Below are 20,377 nucleotides of genomic sequence, written 5' to 3' on the forward strand. Positions count from 1 at the left end.
GGTAACAGCCTAAAATAAATTGATCAAAAACAGAAAGGAAGTTTTTATAAAATGCCAAGTTCTGCTTCTTACAGGACAGGTGGAGTGAGGAGGTTGCAGGTAGCATGAAAAGGCTCAAGGGAGTAAACCTGAAGACTTTCCAGAGAGCAGAAAACTAAAGCTCTCATGAAAGTACCATACAACATCCCCTCCATTTTTTAACCTGACTGTGGCTTTGCTTATGTATGCTGTACTTCAGAATTAAACACAGAGCCCTTTGATTTAATTTCTCTAAGTCATAAATTCTCAAACAAATGAGAATTATATTTCCATGATACACATTTAAAATAATCTTTTAAGGAACTTTACTTAAACTCTGTATTCCTGAACTCAGTCGTTCTGCAGAGTGTCGGCTTAAAGATATTGTCTTTTTTTTGGCATATCTGAGTAGCGATCTCCAGTTGAGATTTGGTATCCATCAAATCTTTCTGTAGTTGTTGATTTTCAGACACTAATTTATTTAATGCCTCAATATAATTCTCCTGAAGGTCTGTTAGTGAAATCTCTTTTGCCTAATAAAAAAGAATACTAAAGTCACTTAATTTGTACAAGAATATTTGTGACCTATGTCACTGCTGGCTGAAAAATAAAATTTTTTGTTGTTGTAACTAGTTAAGTTGTGGCTTTCTTCAGGAAAAAGTAAAAGTTTGTCTTTAGTTAAGACTAACAAGAAAAAGCATTCTGTTTCTTAGAGTAAATGGGAGTGGAAAGAAAGAGCACAATGGGATTCCTCATGTGACAGGAATATCAGAGGAGCTGGGAAAGGATAGAAACAGGATGCAGGAAAGCTGTGAGAGCCAAAAACAGTGATGAAAAAAGTAAATAACAGCAGCCATCTTGTTCTGCAAGAAGGAAAAGTCTGCACAGCCCCATTACACCTAGGGAAGAAAATCTACATACCTAGTTCAAGGAAAGAAATTTAAACATAAAGTACTAAGAAAGAATTCTACAAGGACAAATTTTGAGCAAATATTCTCACATCCTAAATATCTTTACTTTACTAGCATTTAGGTTTGTACTCTTGGACAGGATAAGGCAGGATGTGAGAATGGTGGGATCATAGTAGCACTTGATCATAAGTTTTTTCTCTCTTCACTTCTATATGTTTCTTGGTAATACAGAACCATTTTTTTTTTCCCTAAGAACAACATTTTAATTAGCATTTTGCAAAATTATAGTGATCTTTGGAGGAAATCATTACTAATGATGATTATACCTTGCTCTTTATTTTTTAAATAGTTTTTGAGTTGTAGATGGACACAATACCTGTATTTATTTGTTTTTATTTTTATATGGTGCTGGGGATCGAACCTAGTGCCTCATACATGCTAGGTAAGTGCTCTACCACTGAGCCATAACCCCGGACCTACACCTTGGTCTTTTCTATAAAAGATTTTCTGAAATTACCTAACAGAAACATAAACTTTAAAATATATCTGTAACTACCTCTGTTCCAGTGACAATGAGCTACGAGATCTTTCAACAAGTTTTTCATGCAAGATAAAATCTTAGAGAAGAATATTTGCAGGACAGAGAAGCTAAACTGCAAACTATTGCCAGTTTTTAAAAACATGGAAATATTTTATTAGCTGCTATTTTTTAAGGATAATTAGAACTGAGAATGGAGGTGCATGCCTATAATCCCAGCCACTTGGGAGACTGAGGCAGGATCAAAAGTTTAAGGCCAGTCTCAGCAACTTAGCAAGATGCTCTCAAAACTTTAAAAATATAAAAATAAAAAGGACTAAGGATATAACTCATATAGCTCAGTGGTAAATGTGCCCCTGGGTTCAAAAAGATAATAATGATAATGAGATAATTTATTAGATGTTTTTAGCCCAAACATTCATTTGTAAAATTAATTCTGCCTTCTTACAAGTTGAAATACAAAAGGGGACTTTGTAACAATTATTTCTAAGGGCATTTATAACATGTTTATACTGTGTAACTTCAAAACTAGACAAAGCTTAAACTGCTGACAGGATTTTAACACCCAGAGTTTGATGTCAGGTATCATTAAGTATACTTTAAAAAAAAAAAAAAAGATAAAACTTGTCTTTTCCTGGCACCTTTCATAAATTTCTCAGTTATTACTTTATTAAAAACAAATAGATAAATGAATGTGAAAGGTAATATAAAAACAGAGTAGCAAGCACGCACCTAACTACAAAGAAAAAACAAGTATGACCAGTTAAGTGGAGGTGTCAGGAAAAATTCAGCTGAACAGAATCTCTGGTCATAGTCTGACTCAAGTTCTCATTAGTGTTCTCAACTCTTAAATTTGAAAGTAAGGTGTAAGTATAACCTTATCCTTTGTAAGGTATACTTATACCTTATGACTATATAAGATAAGGTACTCTCAATCAAATACTGCCAACATCTGAGTCTTTTGAGGATTCTGTAGTGTAAATCAGATTCATTCCTGGATTTCTTTCCGACTAGCTTAGTACTGACTTTATCAGGGCATCCAACATCATAAACTACCCATCCACTCAGCCAGCCACCTGACAAAACGTTTAGCTATTATCTCTTCTATTTCTCCCACCTTGTGTGTGTGTCCTTTAAAAAAAACAAAAGCAAAAAAACCCACAAACTTTTCATTACAGTATTAGAGATTTGAGAAGGAAACAAGATTTAAATGAATGTTTTCATCGGCTATCTTAAATGACAGCATAATATTTTATAGTATAGACAGCCACAAACTAACCATTTAAATAAATACTTCTGGTAGATTTTGAAATTCTGGATATTGCACACAACACTGACATGACCATTTTGCACATGTGCTCCTACAGGATGGGTTCTTTGGGGATACAAATTGATAACACACTGAAAAGCAATTCAGCAATGACTATGAAAATCAGAATTGCACATGACCCAGAAGTTTAGAGACTATGTATACTTATAAGCTTGGCAGCGATTGCTAAATTGTCCTTCTGAATGGCCATATTAATTCTCTTTTTCATTAACAGTACACAAGAAAGCCTATTTCCCTATATATTTGCTAACAGTGACTATAGTTTTTAAAAATTATCATAAAGCCAATTACCAAAGGAATATTTTTTTTTTTATTCTTATTAGGTAAGTTGAAAAGTTCTCTTTGTTCACTTGATATTTACATTGTTTCCCTGAATTGTTTGTTTATATCAATTTGCCAATTTTTTTATTTGATTATCTTTTTCTTATTACCCTTGTAGGAAATTCTTATATATTAATGTTTTATCTTAACCTTTCATCTATTTACAGATTTTTTTCTACTAGTCTTTTAATGGAATCTTTCTGTCATCTAAAAATTTTATTTTATTTTTTTGGAGGCACTAGGGATTGAACCCAGGGCCTCACAAATAATGAAGCAGGCCTTTTACCACTGAGCTGTTCCCAACCCCAAAATTTTACATTTTTATGTTTTAAAATCCTTTGTGACTTCCTGATGCTTAGAGAATTTTACCATATGAAAGACTATAAAAAATAATCCCCCATTTTTCTAGTTGAAATAAAGTATTCTTCTAGCTTTTTTCACTTTTTTCCATCTTAGCCTCCTGATTGTGAAATTAGCAATACTTGGGAGCAAATGGGGAGCACTGTGGAAGCCTGATAGTCTGTAGAAATTCTTTTTTTCTGTATTTCCACAATCTATGGATATCTGACCTACATCAAAGAAAAGATGGATCAGAACAGAGGTATCATTTTGAAAAGTACAGGAATTTGTAACAATATAGTTAAAAGAGCATCACACTGTTTATAACTCACTATTGCTAATGGTATGCTCTGGGGTTTCACAGAAGATTTTATGCATTTTTTATACTCCCTACCAAATTCTTCTGATGTCTTAAAGACTCCTATTATAGTCATCCCTGTATTCTTCACAGCACCTACTAAAATATTTTAAGCATAAAAGATTCTAAAACATTTGACTAAATGAATTATGTCTTATAGAAAGTAATCAAAACTAAATTGCTTGAAAGATGATATACTTCATAATGAAAAGATATTGTGAACATAATAAATAATTTTAAATAATAAAATCATCATTTAGCATTTATTGTATATTTACTCAATGCCAGGTACTATGCCAAGTCCTTTATATACTTACTCCCTACTAAGAACACAGGCTGTACATGTTTATCATCACATACATGTTATAAAATATGCCTTCCTACTGCTGGAGTGGAAAGTCACATTTTGTTCACTTCCATCACTGTTTTCATCTTATTTTAAAAAATTTCTGAAGGAGCATCCACTAGTTTAATCTTAACTTATTCTTTATACCATCAGCATTTACAAAGTGATTTTTAAAGGCTTTAAAAAAAAAGAAAAACTTCTATTTTTTACCTCATGTAAACCCAATTCCAACTTCATCACCATTTCAGAAAGTTGACGATTTTCTAACTTTAATGATTCCACCTGATTCAAAATCTCCTGACAAAGGAAAAAAAAAAATGTGTGTGTATGTGTATATATTTATATAAACACACATATATAATCAAATGCATTATACAAAATTTTGCACATGCCATTTTTACCACACTAAATTGCATTCTTTGATCATATACACATATCCATGCAATATGAACAAGCACACATGCTTTTCAAAAGGATGTGTTGAAGGCATTTACTGGGTGAATTAACATATATGTGATTATCATTCCATGAAAATGAACAAGGTATAAAGCAGCAAAGCTTCAGTTCACAGGCCAACCTCTAACCACTTTCCTGCATTAGTCTTCTCCAACTTGACTTCCACATCCAACATCACATCCAATTGCACTTCTTTAACAACATACTAACGGTTTTCAATCCTAACTCTCCTAGTTTTTCTGCTTGACTATTCCTCTTGAAAAGATCCGTGCCTTCTTTGGCTTCCTTCTTCCTTACCAAAAATTATCTGGTAGCTTCCTCAATGCTACAGTTTTTTTTAAGCTCCGTTCCAATATCATTTTTACTTTAAGTATAAGTATCCTAAGATTGGTACAAGTCACTGCCCTATATATTCTATGCTTTTTCATTATAATCTCTAAGATTCTCAGAAGTTTTCAAACATCAGCTTCATGTAAGGAAGGACTACCATAGCTAACCCAGATTTTAACCTTGAACTCCAGGCTTTCTGTGGCATTGATTATTAGACATTTTCACAAAAAATCCAGCCTTTCTCTCAAATTCAACAAGCCAAATCAATTGCCTCCACCAACTTCCCTACTAAGTATACTGCTCACACAAATTCATTATCCTTATCCAAATTTTCATTACAGAGCACCACTTTCCAGTTGCTTAAGTTTAAATCCTGAATGGCATCTTTCCTTAAATCTATCTATCTCATCTACTTTGTCCAATCAAATATGAAGCCCAGGCAATTTTACCAGCTCCAGAATGCATCCATTTCCCTCTACATCCTGTATCCACTGCTCAGACCATTTTATTTTTGTATATTGCTGCTATTGCAGCACGGGAGTTCTCTCTTTGCTTCCTTGTTCCTTTTCCACTTGAGACCATAGGACCTTGTACTCCTGCCTACAGCACTCTCTACTGACCTAAAGATCACACTAGAAAGCCTTCACAGAGCTCACTGGAACTTTCAGGGCCTATCCCTGATTTCTAGCCTCATCCCATCCACTCAACCCACTTGTATTCTAGTTTCAAACACAGCTAGCATATTATATTCTCTTAGAGACCTCTTTGTGCTCCCTTCCCTTGTCTGACACACTCCTCCTCCCCTCTCACCCAGCTCATCCCTACTCAGTCCTCAGGTCTTAACTTAGGCACCATACCCTCTGGGAAGCCTCATTGAGTGATCTAGATCCACGCTCCCTGGGTATTCCTAACACTTTGCATACACCACTGACAAAAGTCTGCACCCACTGTCACCTTCCCAAAATTCTTACTAGGCTGCTTGCTAAGTAGCATACCCTGAAACCAAAGTAGGTATCTAATAAAAATTTACTAAATACCATGGAAATTATATCTTTAATAAATTCAACCTTCAAAAACGAACAACACATAGAATATTTGTTCAGGCTCAACCTTGTGCTCCACTGCTTTTTCTTCTGCCTTCTGCATCTCTGCTTTGAGTTGCTTCTCCATGTCTGAGGAAGAACACTTGGCAGAGGCAATAGTGATATCTCGCTGATGCAGCTCCCGAGTTAACTGAGAGATTTCTACCTTCATTCCTTCTAGTGCAGAGCTATAACTCTGGTCAGCCTGTAAAATCTGTTCTTTCAACTACAAAACAGGAGAAAGTAAAACACCAAAAGTTAAGAGAAATTATTTAGACAGAAAAATATATTAATGGTTAATAAACAAAGGTGTCATTACCTTATCTTAGGACAACATCTTTCCTGGACTAACTCTGTAGAAAATTAGCAATTTACCAATTTCCATATCTACACTGAAGGTCAGGAGGTTATACCCATCATCATTTATTATTTCTCAAAAAGAGAAAGCTTTCATTGAGACATGTTTAAAATAATATTTAGAGTTCAGAATGAGCAGGCTTTGATTATTTTGACAATAATTAAATACCAAAAGAAAGAAGGCACTTGCCCTGAGCACATTCTACTCCTAAATATTAAGTGGTTCAGTTTTCGGTGGGCACAACATCTTTATTTTATTTTTTATGCGGTGCTAAGGATCGAACCCAGTGCCTAGTGCATGCCAGGTGAGCGCGTTACCGCTTGAGGGGAAAGGGAAAAAAAAGGGAGAGAATTAAACCACAGCAGATGGGGTAGAGAGGGAAGAGGAGAGGGAAGGGGAGGGGGGATAGTAGGGGATAGGAAAGGTAGCAGAATACAACAGTCATTAATATGGTATTATGTAAAAATGTGGATGTGTAACCGATGTGATTCTGCAACTTGTATTTGGGGTAAAAATGGGAGCTGATAACCCACTTGAATCAAATGTATGGAAGATGATATGCCATGAGCTTTGTAATGTTTTGAACAACCAATAAAAAAAAAAAAAAAAAATGGGAATTGGAAAAAAAAAAATATTAAGTGGTTCTTTGGACTACATTTTTTCTCCCACTGAAAATAACCCCTATAGATTTATATTCAGAATATATAAAGAATTCAAAAAGCTTAATGCCAACTCCAATCAATAAACAGGTTAAAAAAACAAACAAACAAAAAAACCCTAAAATACATTTTTCAAAAGAAGAAACACAAAAGACCAACAAATATACGAAAATAAAATGTTCAGCATCTCTAGCAATCAGGGAAATGCAAATCAAAATTACATTAAGATTTTGGGCTGGGGATATAGCTCAGTTGGTAGAGTGCTTGCCTCACATGCACAAGGCCCTGGGTTCGATCCCCAGCACCAAACAAACAAACAAACAAAAAACTTCACCAAGTTTCATCTGGCTCTAGTCAGAATAGCAATTACCAAGAATACAAATAATAATAAATGTGGTGAGGATGTAGGGGAAGAGGTACACTCATACACTTTTGGTGGGACTAAAAATTAATACTACCACTCTAGAAACCAATATAGAAAATCCCCCCCCAAAACAGAACTGAAACCATCATCTGACCTAATTATCCCACTCCTCTATTTTTAATCAAAAAACAAAAACAAAACACTAAAACTGGCATATTACTAGTGATACAGTCAATGTTTATAGCAGCACACTTCACCACAACAGCCAAATTATGGAACCACACCCCCAAATGCCTGTCAATATACGAATGGATCAAGAAAATGTGGTCTTTATTACACAATGGAGTTTTACTCAGCCATAAAGAAGAATGAAATTATGGCATCTGCCAGTAAATAGATGGAATAGAGAACATCATGCTAAGTGAAATAAGCCAGATTCAGAAAATCAAAGGTCATGTGTTCTTTCATATGCAGAATCCAGAGCAAAATAAGGGGATAAAGGGAGAATCCAATATCATAAAAATATCAGTGGAGCAGAGGAGGAGCCTGGGAGGGAGGGAAGGAAAAACAGGAGAGGGAATGAATTTAATGAAATAAAGCTATATGCATATATAAATCTACCACAGAAAATTCTACCTTTATGTATAAATCAAAATAAATAACATAGTGAAAGGAAGTTCAGTAGTGTAGAAAACAGGAATAGGGGGAGGGAGGAAGAAAGGGAATGTGGAGAGCAGGGACTGAAATAGAGTAAATCAAATTCCATGCATGTATGATTTTGTCAAAATGAACCAAACTATTATGCTTTAAATAAAAATAAAAATAAAAAAATGATCCACAAGATCCATTTCATAACCCTTCATAATTCTGAAAAAATAAATAAAGATCTCTCTAACCTCCCAATCCATACCTCAATCTAAAAATATGTCCAGTTTTGTGATCCCAGGCATACAGGTTTTTACCTTCTTAATCTCTGCCCTGTACTCATTGTTATGTCCTTCCATCTTCTTTAGTTCTTCATATTTCTCCATTAGCTCTTGGCTCAGCTGTTTACATGTTGCACTCACAGATTCCAAACTGTATTACACAGACATAGTCACATATTTAAAACAAAATAAAAGTCCTAAAACCCACAAGTTAAATTATCTAATTTACTTTTTTTTTTTTTTTTAAATCACCCAGTGCAGAGGATGGAACCCAGGGCCTCACACATGCTAGGCAAGCACTTACCACTAAGCCACACTTCAGTCTTCCAATTATCCTTCTTGATGACCAGAAAATATCCACCCACTATGTTAAAACATTGGTCTACAGCCCAAATTAAAACTTATTCCAATGTCTTTAGGACCATCCAAATGTTTGGCAATACTTTTGATTTCCGTATTTACCTATACTTCTCTCTGCTTAAAATTAAACTAGCTACAAAAAATCATAAAGTTAACAAAAATTTATTTTTTTTATCTCTAATATACCAGACAGCACCAACAGAGCTGTTACCATAGACTCACTTTTCACAACACATAATTACATACAATCCTATGCATAGCCACAAGGATAACTTTTCGAGAGTTCCTGACTCATTACCCTTACTCAAGAATCAATACTTCATCAGATATAAAAACCTAAGAAGAGAGGTATAGTCTCTCTCTTACCTCATGGTCATTTCTATTAATATGATCTTTTTGCTCCTAAGCTGATAAACCTCATGGTTTATCATTTGCTATGCTGGCTTCTTGTCTCTTAGTGTATCACCTCCTGGACTACAAAGTACCTCCTTCCCCTCCCACCTGGCAATGGACGGCCAACACCCTTTCAAAAATCAAATCAGCATTTCCCAGATTAAAGGGACCCTAACCCTCACTCCCCTAATGACCTTAAATACAATTTATTTTCAATTCTTATAGTTTGAATGTAAAACTCTTCTTGGATTTTCCGCCTCAAATATGCTTGTTTGAATTCCTCTTAGAATAAGTCTTTCACTGCTTATCTCCCTACAAATTTAGCCATTATCCCCTCAGCCCTTACATCATATGGTTCTCAACTGTTTCATGAACACTTAATATTCATCTACATTCTTTCATCAACATAACCAACTTACCAAATAAACTATCATTTGAAAATATCATTTTTGTAATATAAGAGCACAAAAAGACTTAATTAAATTTCCCCATTTCCTGTTTTAGGAAATATTTTGTTCGAACTAAACAATACAAACCATTTAAAATAGTACTCTTTTTATTTTATTTTATTTTTTTGAAAGAAAAAAAATTTAAGCCACTGGTTTATTACTGATGTTTATTACTGGTGTTTGTATCCATTTATTCTAATTTTACCTATTTCTAAAAATCCTAAAATGTTCATTTGTTTAGTACTTGGTACATGATTGCAATGTGCCAAATACTGAAGTTCAGAGAGAAGAAAAATCAAAAACCATCTTGTACTCTCTGCTGATGGGAAAATCAGGGCCTATAGAGGCTCAAGTGCCCAAAGTAATGCTACGGGTCAGAAACACTGACAGCTTCAACGCCTGAAAAGGACAGTAAAATAAATATACATATAAAAGATTAACAAAAAAGTCCATCAACAAAAAAATGTAATAAACTTCAGTTCCAATATCAAAAATATGATGAACTTTATTTTATTTAACCTAAAGCATGTATACATGCAAAAAATGCACACAAAGAATATGTTGTGTATACCAAAAGAAACAAAAATATGTGCGTGTGGTGGTGGGCTGCAGTATTTAACATGGAGAGAAAACACTCAGAAAATATGAGTGGTTTCCAAATTCAGAAATAAAACTGAAGACAAAAAAAATGTATTACTTAAAATTAACCTAAAAAGTGTAGAATGGCACTTTTTGTTGATGTTCTTTGTTTCCCTGAAAGATAATAGTATTTCTGATCTTCTATATATAGAAAATGTTAGTATACTAATGATTGTGATTAATATGGTCACAACAAACATAAAACTTGTTTCCCAGTCAAAAAGATTGGAAGCAGGACAACAGGAGTTAGTTGGGTATAGTGTGGCATTGGTCAGGATTCAATTAACATCCAAGGAAATCTCAACATGGCGGCAGAACAAAAAGGAGGAGCACTGCGTGTTCTGTGAACTCTCCAAGCCAAACTAAAGGGGTTCTAAACAAGTTAAGGATAAAGAAGTAGAAACAGTACAGACAACTCCTTAAAGAATGTTATTTTTAAAGAGAGCAGGAAAATGTGAAAGTAATTTGATGGTGATATAGGATTAAAGGAAGGTTCTAATTTTTTCCAAAATGAGAGATATTACACTGATTATTTTATATCAATGGAAAAGATCTAACAGAGACAAAGAACTTCATGAAGTAGAAGAAAAAAGGAAATAGCTTCAGAAACAGGATACAAATGGATGGGTAAATCTTAGGAGCACAGAAGTACATCTAGCTGTTCATCCACAGATTATGGGCACAGATGTAGCAGACCAGTAGATCTGGTGGTAGAAAGATTAGACAGAAAAATTAATTGTTTACGTTTTCTCAAAGAAATAAAAAGTCATCTGTAGATGCTAGAGGGAAAAAAAAAAACACTTTTCACTGAAGACTATTATATTACCATACTGGATAATACGGTGATCAAAAATTCATCTTAAAAATTAGGTTTTTGAGCTGGGCACAGTGGCACACACCTGTAATCCCAGCAGCTCAGGAGGCTGAAGCAGGAGGATCACAAGTTCAAAGCTAGCCTTACCAATGGCGAGGTGCTAAGGAACTCAGTGAGACCCTGTCTCTAAATAAGATACAAAATAGGGCTGGAGGTGTGGCTCAGTTCAATCCCCAGTACTAAAAAAAAAAATTTCGGTTTTTGAAATGTGTATATAATTATCTACCTGCCTTCAAGACGAGTAACCTCTGCCTGCAGAAGTTCTTCACTTGCATGGGTGAAATCCAGATGGGAAAGCATACTATCTATGTCCTCCTGCCCTTGAGGGGTGTACTTCCTTTCTGCCTGGGACTCCTCCAGTGGCCTATGGAAGGACACAAATGATTGTTACAAGCCTTTAATCATTGCAAACAAAAACAATGCACAGTCTATTCCCAACTGTTTTGAGTAATTAAGCTCTTAAGAATTCATCAGTTTGTCTCCTGCTTTATGAAAAAAATACTGGGAGAGCAGAGTCAAGAGATGCTACTTCCCAAGAGTCAGCAGCAATTTACTCCCTTCTTAAATGGGATTTGGCCTGGGGAAAAGCCAGATTAAATGGCAAAATCATCTTCTTGACACATACATCAAAGATAAGATACAGGACAGTTCTGGAAAGAATAAAAGTATTCTAGAGTTAAACAAAAGAAAAATAGCTCACTCTATTACTTTCCACTAAAAACCCTACTAATTCATATGAAAAACTAAAATTAGTTTTAGGAATATTTTTAAAAGGGTTAGCTTGATCATTACCTACTCTATACCAAGGAAGGGAGGTCTTCCAGGAAGGGACTACAATTCCCTTCGGATCTGGATTTTACCAAGAGTGTGGAATAAGGATTTCTAACTTTCTAAATGTTAGCCTTGGTTAGGAACCCAAAATGAAAGCATAAAAAACTAACCATTCAAACTTTTATAACCCTATAAAATCTAACTTAGAAATCAAAACTGAATAAGAAAATCCACAATATAATCAAACACAAAATTGTGAGCATGCAGTATCAATGCTTAAAGTCAAACCACCAAGTAGGTAAAATGAATAATAGTTAAGATTAAACACACCTTATGGCCTCTGGTGTGTGTTGAGTGCCAGTTACTTTTAATTTTGCTTGTAGCTTCTCCTTTTGCATTTTTGCCTCACGGATGAAATTTTCTTGAGTCTGAAGATTTGCCTTCAATTCTCTCTTTTCATCTTGCAGAGCCTGCAAAGTACTCAGGGGGGAGGGGGGAATTATACAGTATTACAATTCTTCTATTTCATCAGAAAAGGAAGCCAAGGAATCAAACTGTACATAACAGGCACTATTACAGCCATCTATATCTGAGCCATCAGTTATAGAGTAGGGAAGAACCATAGATTTTGGAACCTAGTTCTAGGTTAATTATTCTCTTAGAATACTCATACACACGTTTCTCTCAAGTCTAGTAATTTTAAAACACACCTCTAATAGTTTCTCAGATTCCCTCAGTTTTTCTTCTTTTTGACGCTGCTCCTGCAGAATAGTCATATTGGTTCCAACCAAGTCATTAACCCTCATGTTAAGGCGCTCAATTTCCAACTCATTGGCACAGATGGTGTCCTTGGCTCGCTCAAGTTTACTGCTCAGGTGCTGAATTTCCGATTGGCTGGACAGCTCTACAGACTCTAATTTCTGTTTCCGATTGCTGAGCTGAGCCTACAAACACACAGATTATCAATGGGTAAAAGGGAAATGATGAAAGAACAAACAATGAATAAGGAAGAATAAAATAAAACTGAAAAATAGAAAGCATTAACTCACTAAAAAATATAAGTACCTTAGGAAGGTGTAGAAAAAAATTGAGAAAATAAGGGGATTCTTCAGAAAAGATGCTGCCCAACTAACTAAAAAGACCACAGTTGCATTATTCCACCTACACATAGGAAATTAGAACTATAATACATTATCCTATTTCCGATAGAAATTCAGATATTAAAATTGTAAAAATCACCAAACTTCTTAAATTTTCACTCTCTACCCACCCCCAAAGTATGTTTATGTTGTATGTAGTTTACATATTCTGTTTTAACATTCTTTTCAGATACATACAAAGACTTGAATTCAGATTATTCAAAATGACCAGAAAATTCTATCTAAATCTGGTAGGAAGACTGAAGAATTGTATTTACTGAGGAAAAGTACTTGAAGGAAAGGGGGAGATTATACCTATCATCAGTTTTTGGACATTTCCTAAGCTATAAGATTTAACCAAATATAACATATTTGAAATTAGTTTCTTTCTTTCTTATTAGTACTGGAAATTATACCCAGGGGCACTTTATTAATGAGCTACATCTCAAATCCTTTTAATTTTTATTTTATTTTGAGATGGGGTCTTGATAAGTTTGTTTAGAGACTCACTACATTGCTGAAGTTATGGCTAATTTATCTAAGCAAACCAGTTCATCTAGATTGGCAACTTCAAATCTAAACAACTTTCTAGTTTTGAAAAATCAACACAGTAAATAGCATTCTTTTATTGATTTACTATTTCAGTCGTGCAAAAATACATAGGTTTTTTTAAAAGCACAGTGAAAAATACATCATCTTAAGTAAAAATTCTAAATTTTCATTAACTAGAATTAATATACTAGGCTAGATACTGTCTAATATGGTAGTCACTCGTCATATGTGGCTATTAAGCATCTAAATTTGTGACTAGATTGAACTGATATATGTTTCAGATGTAAAATATACATGGAATTTCAAAGGTTCGGTTTAAAAAAAAAAAAAACAAAGACTGGAGTCAGGTGTGGTGATACACACCTATAGTCCCATCGACTCAGGAGACTGAGACAGGAGGATCCCAAGTTCAAGCCAGCATCAGCAACTTGATGAGGCCCGAGACAACTTAGGGAAACCCTGTCTCAAAAAAAAAAAATCAAAAGGCTTGTAGATGTAGCTCAGTGGTAAAGTACCCCTCAGAAAACATTTTAAAAAGAATGTAAATATGATGATAATATTATTGACATACCAGATTAAATAAGATATTATTAAAATTAATTTCAAGTTTTTTAATGTGACCACTAGAAATTTTTTAATTACATATTTCAATTAGCACTGCATTGTACTAATCTCAAGAATACCTCTTCCAATACTAAGAAAAGTCAGAAAAATTCAAGTAAGCCACTTATAAAACAATGATCATTTATTTCTTAAATATCTGCCTTTTGAGACACATTTTAAGGTTAATATATTTTTAGATTTTTTTTTTTTTTTTTTTTTTGCACTGAGTACTGCCACTAATTAACCAGAAACCAGAAACATCTCTTAGTGTTCTAAGATTCAGTTCTTTAACTAGTCTACTTAAGTTATCTACTGGAGTTATTTCAATAACATGAATCACAGTGAAAATAACTAACGAGGAAAGAGCCAAGTTTATGGTGACAGACACAGCAATGCTGGAAGTTTCCCAGGCTACTCAGGCTGCAGCCTGGTGTGCTGCTGCAGAGCTGAGCCTGCACTGATACATCTGGAATTGACACGATGGGGAGTTTGCTAAGGGTCTGATGTCTACAATGGTAATGCCTTCATACTAGGACTCCCTAAAAAAATGAAAAGCTCTTGTTGCTCCTTAACCTGTTGTTCTCAGTAATCTCACAATATGGAGAAGTTTTCTCGATGAACCAGGAAATATTATCACAAATCAGAAAAAGATTTCAATTCAACCCCCATCCCAAACCCTTCCCTATCACTTTAGCTGCCCACTCTAATAACAGTTATCATTCCCTGAATTTTAGAATAATTCTGTCAAATCCTTATGATATAGACAAACATTTGAAAAAATTGAGACCTCTATCAAATAACTGATACCACAATAAATTTTATATTAAATGTATTTTAAAAAATCAGAAATCATTAGAAGAAATCTTGTCCCTGGGAAGATTTTATGACATGAAAGAAACCCTAAAGAAAAAACGTATATAGTGGTAAGCAATTCTAATATTGCTTATAAACAACTATATTTCTGTAAAAAAAAAAAAAAAAAAAAAGACTACTTGGCAAAATTAAAAGTAAACTGGGTAAAGCACACACAACCTAAATGTAATAGCAAAGGGCTTATACTTCATACTTAATGTATGAAAAGCTCTTTCAAAATAGTAAAACACACACATCCTAAAAGAAAAATGAGTAAAACATGCAAATAATTTGGAAAATCATGAAAACAGAAACATGAAAAGTTTTTTGTTTTTTATATATCTTGCTCAACTTCACTCATAATTAAAAAATGATAAGCAAAAGAAATAATTAGATGGTATTATTGGAAGAAATTGCCCATTCAACAAATAGGCTGGAAAACTGATGTTGGGAAAACTGGAAATCCATATGTAGCAAAATGAAATTAAAACCCCCACCCTGCACAAAAAACAACCCAAAGTGGATCAAAGACTTAGGCACTAGAACAGAGACCCTGCACCTAATACAAAAAAAAACTAGGCCCAAATCTCCACCATGGTGGCTTGGAACCTGACTTCCTTAACAAGATTCCTAAAGCACAAGAAATAAAATTAAGAATCAAGAAATGAGATGGAGGGGCTGGGGTTGTGGCTCAGTGGTAGAGCATTCACCTAGCACGTGCAAGACACTGGGTTCAATCCTCAGCATCACATAAAAATAAATAAAAATAAAGGTATTATGTCCATCTACAACCAAAAAAAAATTTTTTTTTAAAGAAATAGGCTGGATTCAAACTAAAAAGCTTCTTCTCAGCAAAGGAAACAATAATAATGTGAAGAGAGAGCCTATAGATTGGGAGAAAATCTTTACCACACACACTTCAGATAGAGCACTAATCTCCAGGATATATAAAGAACTCAAAAAACTTAACACCAAATAATAAACAAATAACCCAATAAATAAATGGGATAAGGAACTGAACAGACACTTCATAGAAGAAGAAACACAATCAATTAATAAACATGAAAAAATGTTCATCATCTTTAGCAATTAGAGAAATACAAATCAAAACTACGCTAAGATTTTATCTCATTCCAGTCAGAATGGCAATTATCAAGAATACAATGGTAGTTGGCAAGGATGTGGGGAAAAAGTACACTCATATATTGCTGGTGGGACTGCAAATTGGTGCAACCACTGTGGAAAGCAGTATGGAGATTCCTCAGAGAACTTGGAATGGAACTATCATTTGACCCAGCTATCCCACTCCTTGGTTTATACACATATAGCATACTATAGTGACACAGCCACATCAATGTTTATAGCAACTTAATTCACAATAGCTAAACTATGGAGCCAACCTAGATGCCCTCAGACAAATGAATGGACAATGGGATATTACTCAGCCTTACAGAAGAATGAAATTATGGCACGTGTAGGTAAATGGATAGAGCTGGAGAATATCATGCTAAGTGAAATAAGGCAAACTCAAAAACCCCAATATTTTCTCTGATAAGCATATGCTGATCCATAATGGTGGGGTGGGGGTAGGAAGGAATGAAGGAACTTTGGATTGTGTATAGGGGAATGAGAGGAGGCTGGGGGAGGTACAGTGGGATGAGGATGGGAAGGATGGTAGAATGAGACAGACAATATCACCCTATATACATGTATGATTACACTACCAGTGTAACTCTGCACCATGTACAGCCAGATCAATGTACACAATTCATTTGTGTACAATATGTCAAAGTGCATTCCACTATCATGTACAACAAATAAAAACCAATTAAAAAATTTAAAAACATTTAAAAAATTATTTAGTATTTTTTTACTTTTAAGATTAGAAAAGATAAGCCTAAAGGTGGAATAACTAAAAAAATATAATAATAGTGCCCTGTTTGGGGGAAGTGTAAGGAAATGGTCATTCTCACACATTGCTGAAAGACATCCCTATCAATCCATCTTGCAGAGCACTTGGAAAGATACATTAAAATCTTTTAAGAAAGTACAACTACTCTGATGCAGCAATTTCATTCTAGGGCCATTAAAAAGATAAATGGGTAGACACTCCTAAATGTTCATAGAAGGATGTTCATCGAAGCACAATTTATAAGACTGAAAAATTTAAAACTAAATTTCTATAATAAGGAATTGGTTACACAAATCATAATACATTTAATGGGAAAATGAACTTCTTGCAATCATGATAACTTCACATTTGCTCACATGTCATCTTTAAATAGGAAACATCTTAAAGCATTGAAAATTACAACACTGTATTATAAAGTACTTAGCATAGTGACTGTCACAATAAACACTCTACACAGTTTTAAATTATGTTTCATGGAAAAGTTCAAACACACAAAGATTCAGAGATATAAGATGATGATCCTCCATATACTCATCACTTACCTTCAAAACTTACAACAATTTGCTATTGTTATTTTTTTAAGTATAAAATGACTCCTCCCATCCCAAATCAGAGCATTCAACTTAATTTCTAATAAATGTGCAGGAATGTAACAGTCTGCATTATATAAGCCCAGAAAAATTTTGCATCAAAATGTTAATCATGATGAATTTCTAGGATGAAATGATGGATGATATTATTTCTCATTTTATCTATATTTTCTCATTCTTATAAGATGAACATATATGTAATTTTAATAGCTGACTAAAAAGAATTCAAGGAAATATGTAACACAAAAAGAAGCTACTTCTGAACTCTATTTTTAGATGCTAACAATATGCAAGAAATAAATTATACCAAGAATTTTTTTAAACGGGAGTGGTGATGTGTTGATATCTACCCACGGAAATTCCTGGCTTTTCTACTGTTATTGTTCAACGGTGACCTATACATCAACCAAGTGTAATGAATCGATCTTGACTAGACTCCTGACTATAAAAGTTACATCCAACAATAAAAGGACAGTTTTTAGATACTGGAGAATTTGAACAGACTGGACATTAAAATCATATTAAGAAGATATTATTTTGTTAATGTAATACTGTAATTACTGTAGGTTTTTTTTAAGTCCTTATCTGTTGGGAAAGATGATAATGTCTATGATTTGCTTTGTTACATCCTAGCCAAACAAAAAATGTGAGGAAGGGAACACAGTTTTAGTTTTGCAAGATGAAAAAGTCCTCGAGATCTATGGTACAACCATGTGCATACAGTTAATATGAGTGCAGTGTACACTTAAAAATTGCTTAGGTGACAAATTTTGCTATGTTTTAATCACGATTTAAAAACAAAAACAAAAAAACTGGCAACACGATGGTAGCTATTAGTGCTGGGTAACAAGTACACAGAAGTTTATTTAAATGTTTAAATAAACTTTTTTTTTAATATTTATTTTTCAGTTTTTGGCGGACACAACATCTTTGTTTGTACGTGGTGCTGAGGATCGAACCCGGGCCGCACGCATGCCAGGCGAGCGCACTACCGCTTGAGTCACATCCCCAGCCCCGAAATAAACTTAATATACATCATCATACATAGTGAGTCACAGAAAGATTTAATTTTATTTAGTTTGCCAAGAGAGACAGAGACACACATTTATAAGTGACAATTTAGTTAAACATTCAGTTTTAGTTTAAACAAAACTATCAGAAGAATAGTTCACATATTCTTAGTAGGGAAAACAGATGTTGGCTCTCTGAAGGCTGCTTATTCTAGCTCTAGTTGAATTATGGTAAATAAAAATCCCATTTTACTAACAATGAAGTTTTAATTAGACAGCTAATAATCACAATAATAATTTGAAATTGGAAAACAGCAATTTAAAAAAAGGATCTACAATCAGTAATAACACCATGGATAAATAATCGCAAACTGAAAAAATTAAGACACAATTTGCTTTTTTTGCAATCTGAAGGCTATATTTAGAATACAACAATGTCTTATAGCAATTAAGTTTGCATAGTGTTTTAGCACTCAGATCAAAAAATCCTGTTGAATTTTGTTGTCCTGTACAGGCTCAGTAGCTTCCTGTACCTTAAAATATATTTTTTTCCTTGGAATTGCTATGGGTCCTCTCCTGTCATTCTGAGTAGAGTCACATACAGCAGAGCTATTCTTGATAGTTTACCTGACAGCTGACATTTCAGGAAAATGAACAAAATGTTAACATAGTATGAAGACTTAAAACAACAAATAGCCTGTTTAAAAACAAAAACAAAACTTCTGTCTAGCTCTCTTAACCAGTCTTCTCTCATTCTATAAACTGAAATAACTACCAACCTTGTCAGATTGTCATATTAAACAAATAATATATAAACTGCATGTAGGAAGCAGAGAAGCAGAGGTGGTGTCTAGAACATAACAGATGGTCACAAATATTCATTTCCCTCTATGTTCTCATTTTTTAATTAAAAAAGTAAGTCAGGTGTGGTGGCGCATGCTTGTAAGTCCCAGTGGCTTGAGAGGCTGAGACAAGAGTATCATAAGTTCAAAGCCAGCCTCAGCAATTTAGCAAGACTGAAAGCAACCTATTGAGATCCTGTGTCAAAAAGGGGGGGTGGGGGGCTAGGATGTGTATTAAGCACTCTTAGGTTCAATCCCTGGTACCTCCCCTACCCCCGAAAAAAAGGAGCTACAAATATCCTAAGAAGACAAAATACCTAAATTAGGTATCTATATGGGTGCGTGTCTGTTTGTTTATTGATGCCAGAGGTTGAACCCAGAGGCAGTTAAGCACTCAGCCACATCCCCAGCCCTTTTTTATTTTTCATTTTGAGATAGGATCTCACTAAGTGCTGAGGCTGGCTTTGAATTTGAAATCCTACTGCCTTAGCCTTTCAAGCCACTAGGATTACAGGGCAGGCCATTATTTTTGTTTAAGCTACTAGTTCTTCATAAAAATTTCTACCACTGTTCTAAGTGTTTCTGCAACCAAAAAGATATTACTTTTAGTTATGGTACACAGCAATGCAGTGTGACTCTCTCAGCTTTTGTTTCCAAACAAGTAGACCAGCTGAGCTTAGGCACCTCAGTGGAGGTATCTAATTATCAGAAAGATAAATCCAGGCATAGACAGAAGTAGAGAAAGCCAGGAGACCAATGAAAAGGAGAAAAGAGAGAAGAGTGGAAGAGAGAAGGGAAGGATAGAGAGACCAAGATTAGGAGAGTGCACCTGAGAGAGCAAAGGAGCAGGCAGGCAGGAGGACCCAGTATGGTTAGAAGAGTGAGCCTGAAGGAGTGACTGCTGCTCTGCAGGAGGGAGGGGAAGGTGTCCTGAGCATGTCTGGTTGTTGAAAAGGATAGGCCCATAAGGAGAGGAGAGTGGATTTACTACACAAGAAAGAAAGCAGGCTTAGCAGAGAGAAGCTGAGAAAGAAGGAAGTTGTATTACCATAGGT

The 20,377-nt window shown here is 34.5% G+C and overlaps 1 protein-coding gene across 7 annotated transcripts in view; it reads right to left on the bottom strand.

Moving 5' to 3' along the window:
• Window positions 1-20,377, bottom strand: part of Cep63 (centrosomal protein 63) — a 55,246-nt gene that overhangs the window by 2,909 nt on the left and 31,960 nt on the right. For 4 of the 7 annotated variants that reach the window (XM_076868914.2, XM_076868917.1, XM_076868915.1 and 1 more), the window contains exons 8-14: window positions 12,533-12,766; window positions 12,153-12,292; window positions 11,278-11,415; window positions 8,373-8,487; window positions 6,058-6,255; window positions 4,372-4,458; window positions 349-551 (exon numbers count right to left, since the gene is read on the bottom strand). In XM_076868914.2, the coding sequence (XP_076725029.1) occupies window positions 349-551; window positions 4,372-4,458; window positions 6,058-6,255; window positions 8,373-8,487; window positions 11,278-11,415; window positions 12,153-12,292; window positions 12,533-12,766 (1,115 nt within the window). The remainder of the gene's footprint in view (window positions 1-348; window positions 552-4,371; window positions 4,459-6,057; window positions 6,256-8,372; window positions 8,488-11,277; window positions 11,416-12,152; window positions 12,293-12,532; window positions 12,767-20,377) is intronic. The other 3 variants (XM_076868918.2, XM_076868920.1, XM_076868919.2) reach the window with 1 other exon arrangement.

This window comes from Callospermophilus lateralis, chromosome 10, assembly GCF_048772815.1.
Source record: "Callospermophilus lateralis isolate mCalLat2 chromosome 10, mCalLat2.hap1, whole genome shotgun sequence".
Taxonomy (NCBI): Eukaryota; Metazoa; Chordata; class Mammalia; order Rodentia; family Sciuridae; genus Callospermophilus; species Callospermophilus lateralis.